An 8,653-nucleotide genomic window follows, 5' to 3' on the forward strand; every position below is an offset into this window, starting at 1 on the left:
AGATTTTACCTACTCATTTTTAGAGGGAGGGGGAAGAGAAAGAGAGAGAGGGAAAGAAATATCAATGTGTGATTGCCTCTCATGCGCCCTGTACTGGGGACCTGGCCTACAACCCAGGCATGTGCCCTGACTGGGAATCGAACTGGCAGCCCTTTGGTTCACAGCCTGTGCTCAATCCATTGAGCTACACCAGTCAGGGCAGAATGTCCATTTTTTCTTAAGCAGCCTAATCTGGTTGAAATGGTAAAATTTGTGAAATCAGTAAGGACACTTAAAAAAAAAACCAACAACTAGAAATACCATTATATATTCTGAACAGATAGGCCAAACAGTTACTTGCTAATAGAGTGGCAAGTAACTTAGAATTAGGATATGGAATGTGGAGCTGAATTTTGAAGAAATTGGTGGGCATGTATAAATTGGTGGCTTTAAAACCAGGAAGGTGAGAGAACAAAGAGTGGCTTGGTGTATTGTATTAAGAGCACATGAGTTATAGCCAAGTCAGTTAAGCTTTGGAGTCAGTATCAGCTGTAAAGGAGTTAAGAGTTCAGACTCTGGAAAAAGATTCATTTAAAGTTTAAATCTTTGCTCCTCTGCTCACCAGCTAGTTTCATTGGGTAATTAGCCTGAGCCTTGGTTTCTTACGTACACAATGAGGACAATGTATGCAAAGCATTTATTTAGGATAGTGCCTAGGATGTGTGTAGTAAGAGTTCCGTAAATTAATGGCAGTTATTTCTTTGTGTTTCCAGCACTTTGAACGGTGCCCAACATGAAATAATTTGTTTAGCAAATTGCTTACTGATTTAAACAGTGGAATTTACCCTCAGTTGTTTTACATGGTATTCTGTTAAATATTTACTATGTGCAAACATTGTAGTAATCACTTTATATTATCTTCATTTTTATGACAGTGTTAGGGAAATCCAATACTACCATTGCTATTACCATTTTACAGGTGAGGAAACTGAGGCATAGAGGAATTAAGAACTTGTCACTGTAGTGAAGCTGGTGTTCAAGGACAAAGTCTGACTAAAAATTCTGAGCTCTTCAGTAATGCATTTTAAGCTATTCTGCCATATGATCCTGCTTTTCTTTGCTCATATTATATTCCCATTCCATTTCAGCCTCTCTCGTAAAAACACCATTTTGTATGCACTAGCTAATTTTTGACTTGTTTTCTGAGAACTTGCTGCTACAGAGATTTTCTGATTTCTGTTGTTTTTCCATGGAAAGCTTGAGATTCAGTATACCTAAACTTTAAAGTATTGATTCTTTTAGGAAGAGATGAGGAGAGTCATTTATTTTAGCCTTGAGCTTTTGAAAACACTGAAGTGTTCATAACACATGCATTTCTTACTTTGAATTCTATATTAAACTCACTTACACGTTTCCTCTTGCACCCATTTATTTAAACTCTATTCTTGATACCCAACTTAAGACAAAGTCTTTTTTTGTCTTTTGGTGACCTTATTTATCCTGAATCCCTTTGCCTTTATTGTTTATATGTTCCGACACAGGTGAATTACTTGAGGGTTCAGTACACAGGTAAATTACCTGAGAGTTAGGGACTCTATTATTTTCAATAATAAAAAAACCCAACTTTTTCCCCTGCTTTCCCTGCAGGCACAAGATGCTGGTCTCGGGGTTTCGATTTTACTGTGTGTCAGAGCTCTTCAACTCAGATCAAGTGAGGATGAAGAAATGAAGGCATCAGTTTGTAAAACAATTGCTTGTCTTTTACCAGAAGATTTAGAAGTTAGACGAGCCTGTCAACTTACAGAATTCTTAATTGAACCCAGTTTGGATGGGTTTAATATGTTGGAAGAACTGTATTTGCAACCAGATCAAAAATTTGATGAAGAAAATGCACCAGTTCCAAATTCTCTTCGATGTGAGCTCTTACTAGCTTTAAAAGCCCACTGGCCTTTTGATCCTGAATTTTGGGATTGGAAAACTTTAAAACGACACTGCCACCAACTCCTAGGACAGGAGGCCTCAGATTCTGATGATGATCTAAGTGGCTATGAAATGTCTATAAATGACACAGATGTTTTAGAATCATTTCTCAGTGACTCTGAGGAAGGTAAAGAAGATAAACAATATAGAAGAAGAGATTTGACAGATCAACACAAGGAGAAAAGAGACAAAAAACCCATTGGTTCTTCTGAGAGATACCAGAGGTGGCTTCAGTATAAATTTTTCTGTTTGTTATGTAAGCGGGAATGTATAGAGGCCAGGATTCTTCATCATTCTAAGATGCACATGGAAGATGGAATTTACACTTGTCCAGTTTGTATTAAAAAGTTCAAGAGAAAAGAAATATTTGTTCCTCATGTGATGGAACATGTTAAAATGCCACCAAGCAGAAGAGACCCCTCTAGAAAGAAATTACTGTTGAAAGGCTCTCAAAAGGGAATTTGTCCCAAGAGTCCCTCTGCAGCCCTGGAGCAAAATCAGTCATTGAATGAACAAGCCAAAGGAGAGTCTCATGAATATGTCACATTCAGCAAATTAGAAGATTGCCACCTGCAAGACAGAGATTTGTACCCATGTCCTGGCACAGACTGTTCCCGTGTGTTTAAGCAATTTAAATACTTAAGTGTACATCTTAAAGCTGAACACCAAAATAATGATGAAAATGCCAAGCACTACTTGGATATGAAAAATAGAAGAGAGAAGTGTACTTATTGTCGACGACATTTCATGTCTGCATTTCACCTGCGGGAACATGAACAAGTGCATTGTGGTCCTCAACCTTATATGTGTGTATCTATAGATTGCTATGCTAGGTTTGGATCAGTGAATGAACTACTTAACCATAAACAAAAACATGATGATCTGCGTTATAAATGTGAATTAAATGGCTGTAATATTGTTTTCAGTGACTTGGGACAGCTTTACCACCATGAAGCACAACACTTTAGGGATGCATCTTACACATGTAATTTTGTTGGCTGTAAGAAGTTCTATTATTCCAAAATTGAATACCAGAATCACCTCTTAATGCATAATGTTGAAAGTTCAAATGGAGATGTGAAGAAATCAGTAAAACTTGAGGAGCCTGCAGCAGGTGAAAAGCAAGAATGTATCGATCAGCCCCATCTACTTGACCAAACTGATAAATCTCATTTACCTGAGGATCTTCTTTTCAGTGCAGGACCAGCAAGTTCTCAAATAGAACCTGCAGAAAATCTGAAAGAAAACAGTGACAGTAATTCCAGTGACCAGTTAAGTCATAGCTCTTCCGCTTCCGTGAATGAAGAGTTAATCGACACACTGGATCACCCTGAAACCATGCAGGATATATTGTTATCTCACGAGAAAGTCTTTGTGTCCTCCAGCTTAAAAGAGAAATGCTCCAGTGTGGCAATTTGTTTTGATGGGACTAAGTTTACCTGTGGTTTTGATGGCTGTGGCTCCACGTACAAAAATGCAAAAGGGATGCAGAAGCATCTACGAAAGGTTCATCCATACCATTTTAAACCCAAAAAGATAAAAACAAAAGACCTCTTTCCCTGCTTGGGTAATGAACACAGTCAAACAACTGTAAAGTTTGATGCAGAAACTAAACCCAGCTCAGATACAAACAGTGACTCCCCAGATGGAGGTCTAGATCACAACATTCATACTAAATGTAAACGAGAACATCAAGGTTATTCTTCAGAAGCCTCCATTTGTGCTTCTAAAAGGCCATGTACAGAGGATACCATGTTGGAACTTCTGTTGCGCTTGAAACATTTAAGCTTGAAAAACTCGATAACACATGGATCTTTCTCAGGGTCATTGCAGGGGTACCCATCCAGTGGTGCTAAGTCTCTTCAGTCGGTTTCACCCAATATTGCAGACCTTAATTTTCAGAATCAAGATGAAAATATGCCAAGCCAGTACCTTGCACAGTTGGCAGCTAAGCCTTTTTTCTGTGAGCTTCAAGGATGCAAATATGAATTTGTGACCAGAGAGGCTTTGTTAATGCATTATCTTAAAAAGCATAATTATTCAAAAGAAAAAGTCCTCCAGTTAACCATGTTTCAACACCGGTATTCCCCATTCCAGTGTCATATTTGCCAAAGGTCATTTACAAGAAAAACACACCTTAGGATCCATTATAAAAATAAACATCAAATTGGCACTGACAGAGTAACTCACAAACTATTAGAGAATGAAAAATGTGATCATGAAGGCCCATGCTCAGTAGATAGGTTGAAAGATGATTGTTCTGCTGAACTTGGAGGTGGTCCCAACAGTAACTCTGAGAAGCCACACTGTCATTCTAAAAAGGATGAATGCAGTTCAGAAACAGATTTGGAGTCATCTTGTGAAGAAACAGAAAGTAAAACATCTGATATTTCATCACCAATAGGTAGCCATAGAGAAGAACAAGAAGGAAGAGAGGGGAGAGGTAGCAGGAGGACTGTTGCTAAAGGAAACCTCTGCTATATTTTGAATAAATACCACAAACCATTCCATTGTATCCATAAAACTTGCAACTCTTCATTCACCAATCTAAAAGGCTTGATTCGCCATTACAGAACTGTACATCAGTACAACAAAGAACAGTTATGTTTAGAGAAAGACAAAGCAAGAACCAAAAGGGAACTTGTCAAATGTAAAAAGATATTTGCTTGCAAATATAAAGAATGTAACAAACGTTTCCTGTGTTCCAAAGCTCTTGCTAAGCACTGTAGTGACTCTCATAATCTAGACCATATTGAAGAGCCTAAAGTGCTTTCTGAAGCTGAATCTGCAGCAAGGTTTTCCTGTAACCAGCCTCAGTGCCCTGCTGTTTTTTATACATTCAGCAAGTTGAAGCACCACTTGATGGAACAGCATAATATTGAAGGAGAGATACATTCAGATTATGAAATTCATTGTGATCTTAATGGTTGCGGCCAGATTTTTACCCATCGCAGTAATTATTCTCAACATGTATATTACCGGCACAAGGACTATTACGATGATCTGTTTAGAAGCCAGAAAGTGGCAAATGAAAGGCTACTAAGGAGTGAAAAGGTGTGTCAAACAGCTCTCACGCAGGGGCATGAACATCAGACTACCAGGAGGTCATTTAATGCTAAGGCTAAAAAATGTGGCTTTATGAAAGAAAAGAAAGCTCCAATTACTTTTAAGACAAGAGCCGAAGCCCTCCATATGTGTGTGGAGCATTCTGAGCATACACAGTACCCCTGCATGGTTCAAGGATGCTTATCCGTGGTGAAGTTGGAGAGCAGCATAGTGAGGCATTACAAACGTACCCATCAGATGAGTAGTGCCTATTTAGAGCAACAGATGGAAAATCTTGTCATTTGTGTTAAGTACGGTACCAAAATTAAGGAGGAGCCACCTTCTGAAATAGAGCCCTACATAAAGAAAGAAGAAGATGGAAGCTGTGAATCCGAGCACACGAAGCACAGCCATTCCCTAGGTGACAGTAGCCTACCTGTCCAGAACACCGAATGCCTTCATCCAGGTGAAAGGGATGGAGGTCAGAAAGGATGTACTGAAAGCAACCAAGTATTTGAGGCAGATAGTCTGCTTTACAGAGGAACTTTGAAATGCAGCCATAGTTCAGAAACCACTTCTTTGGAACAGTGTAATATAGTTCAGCCTCCTCCTTGTAAAATAGAAAATTCCATACCTGATTCTGATGGGACTGAAAATGGGACTTACTTCACAAGTTTCCAGCTGCCTTTACCAAGGATCAAAGACTCAGAAAATGGGCAGCAAAGTTCAGGGCAAGAAAACACTGTAAAAAATTCAACACATGCCCCAAAAGAGAATTTTAGGAAGCATCCACAGCCCAGATCATTTGATTTGAAGACTTACAAACCTATGGGATTTGAATCTTCATTTCTGAAATTTATTCAGGAAAGTGAAGAGAAAGAAGACGATTTTGACGATTGGGAGCCTTCAGAGCACTTAACATTAAGTACTTCTTCACAATCCAGTAATGACTTGACAGGGACTGTTATGGCAAATAATATGGTGAATGACAATGACCCTGAAGTTGACATACCTCATTCTTCCAGTGACTCTGCAATTCATGAGAACCTGACTGCAATCCCACCTTTAATAGTAGCTGAGACGACAACAACAGTTCCTTCCTTGGAAAACCTGAGAGTCGTATTGGACAAAGCATTAACAGACTGTGGAGAGCTTGCCTTAAAACAGCTTCATTATCTTCGGCCAGTGGTTGTCCTTGAAAGATCTAAGTTTTCCACACCAATTTTAGACTTGTTTCCAACAAAAAAAACAGATGAGCTTTGTGTAGGAAGTTCCTAAATAGCAATTTTGTTTTTGAAACAGACTAGCTCCAACACTGCAACATGGGACAATTGCCAACTCGAACAAAGGCTGAGACCCAGCCATACCATTGTTTAAGGTAGAATAGGCTGTGTATTTACATGAATGTATAATATCTACGTCAGCACTATTGGCTGAGTCCATTAGCTCTCCAGTTGGTTTATTGATTGGGTTTTTTGTTTATTAAAAATAAGAAATGGAACTGTACTCTTGTTTGGTGCTAATTAATACATAAAAATATATTGGGGCTTCCTTTTTCAAATTAAGTGTGCATGATTGTATATGGAACAAATACTATGATCCCAGGGTGGGAGGGCTGGGGAAAGGGATATGGAGTTCTTACTTGACTTGAATGTGCACCTGAGGGTGCTTTGTGTAATATATTGTACACTACAGCATCTTATATTTTTTGAGTTGAGTTTCAATAAATTACAATTTTTCACCCATTTCTTGTTTACTCATAAAGAGTTTTCATGTCACATGTAAGCTGGAAATGCACTCATATTTCCTGGAATGTGCATTTCTATTTTACACAAGTAGTTTTTTGTTGCCTATTAATAAGCCCATTCACATGAAGCTTCTTTTTGAATGACTATTGTCTTAGAATTTTTGTGGAAAGAAAATTTTCACATTGAGTAATGAGCTATGGGAATTAAGCTAGCTCTCACAAGAGGAAATCTAGGTAGAAAGGACAGGGTATGCCAGGCAGAACATGAAGGGCATAGCAAACTCAGAGGTATGAAGTCATGTGTCCAGGAAACTAATAAATAATTTGACAGGCTGGCAGTAAAAGCAGGAAGCACCGGGTGGATGAGATTATTGTAGAGATAGGCAGGAGCCAAACCAAGAACATATGATTTTGGACTTGAGGCCATAGGCAGCGGAGAGGCTTTGAAGGATTTTAAACAAAATATAGATCACTTCAAATGTGTGATTGGAGCAGCTGAAGTAGAATAGATAATAAGACTGCTGAAGTAATTGAGGCAAACTCAATGAGAGTCTATCGACATTTAAAGGAAAAGGAAGAGTAAATGAAATTTAGGAATTTAGAGCATATTGTTGGGCCTTGGAGGACGAAGAAAACATTTTGAGGAAGATGTAAAATGATGTAGCAAATTGAGGTGGAAATTTTAAAAAAGGGAAGAATGGGTTTTGGGGAAGAGGACGGAAAACAAATATGAGTTTGGTCTTTGGATGTGTTGAGTTTCGGTGTACTGTGGGACATCTGTGTCTAATGACAAGGAAAGCAGTGTATTCTTAGAATAAAGCTATTCTCTTCCTCATGAAGTTTTCAACCACTTTCATTAGCTAGCAATGAAATGACTCAGACATTTCTAACATCCCTTTATTATGCCTGTGGTTAGAATTTTAAGATCTTTTCTCTGACCCTTAAACCTTGTTGCCTTGTTTTGTCAGCTCTTTGGGAATTTCATTTTGCCACCTTCTCACCCTAAGTCTAAAGCACCCAAGTTGTTGCTTTGCTCAGATCACAGTAGTTACAGGACTCTCTGATAAGAATCTGTTGAAAGAGCCCTGGCTGGTCTAGCTCAGTGGATTGAGCACAGGCCTGCAAACCAAAGGGTTGCGGGTTTGATTCCCAGTCAGGGCACATTCCTGGGTTGCGGGCCAGGTCCCCAATAGAGGGCACACGAGAGGCAACCACACATTGATGTTTCCCTCTCCTCCTCTTCTCTAAAAATAATTAAAAATCTAAAAAAAAAACTTTTCAAAGAAAAAGCGGCAGAAACAGTGGGGCATCTTAGGGACATTTTAGAGGCCGAGATCACTGCTGACTCTGGGATCTTCAGTGAATTTCTTCTGAAATGAATGGGCTTCATTTTCCTCACAAAATGAGATACGGGTGATAATCTTGAAAGGTCCCTTTCTGTGATCTGAGCATGAGAAACAACTGGTGGCCTCATTAAGAAAATCATCATACTAGAGAAAGCTGCTAATTTCCTTAAGACTGAACGATACCCATTCAACCACACCTAACTCCTACCCCCTGGAAGGAGCAAGTGAGTCCCTTTGCAGTGCTGCCAAACTCAATTTGCTTCAAGTACTTAGGATCAAATGTTTGATCCTAGTATTTTTTTAATCCAGTTGGGCTTGCTTCGTTTGATCTTTATTGAAGACAGTGTTTTATGTTAGAAGCAGCATGTGTGACTATATGATAGTACAGAAAGCCAAAGTGTCATGGAGCTTTTAGGTGCTGTTATTCTTCTTGATCTCCCTGGGATTCATAACAGACTGGGAAACACTTTGTCTCAAAGCCTTTTTCAGTAGAGAATGCCTCATAAAATGATGGTATTGCCAGGCATTGTCATTCTTTTCACCCACAGTTCTCTTG

General features: G+C 38.9%; 1 protein-coding gene across 2 annotated transcripts in view; it reads left to right on the forward strand.

Annotated features, from left to right (window-relative positions):
• RLF (RLF zinc finger) overlaps window positions 1-8,301 on the forward strand; it is an 80,224-nt gene extending 71,923 nt beyond the window's left edge. The window contains exon 8 of one of the 2 annotated variants that reach the window (XM_024554627.4): window positions 1,627-7,803. In XM_024554627.4, coding sequence (XP_024410395.2) covers window positions 1,627-6,282 — 4,656 coding nt within the window. In that variant the 3' untranslated portion in view covers window positions 6,283-7,803. Of the gene's footprint in view, window positions 1-1,626 lie in introns of both variants that reach the window. The other variant, XM_045190882.3, reaches the window with a different exon arrangement.
• The last annotated feature ends 352 nt before the right edge of the window (window positions 8,302-8,653 follow it).

This window comes from Desmodus rotundus, chromosome 3 (genome assembly GCF_022682495.2).
Source record: "Desmodus rotundus isolate HL8 chromosome 3, HLdesRot8A.1, whole genome shotgun sequence".
Classification (NCBI taxonomy): Eukaryota; Metazoa; Chordata; class Mammalia; order Chiroptera; family Phyllostomidae; genus Desmodus; species Desmodus rotundus.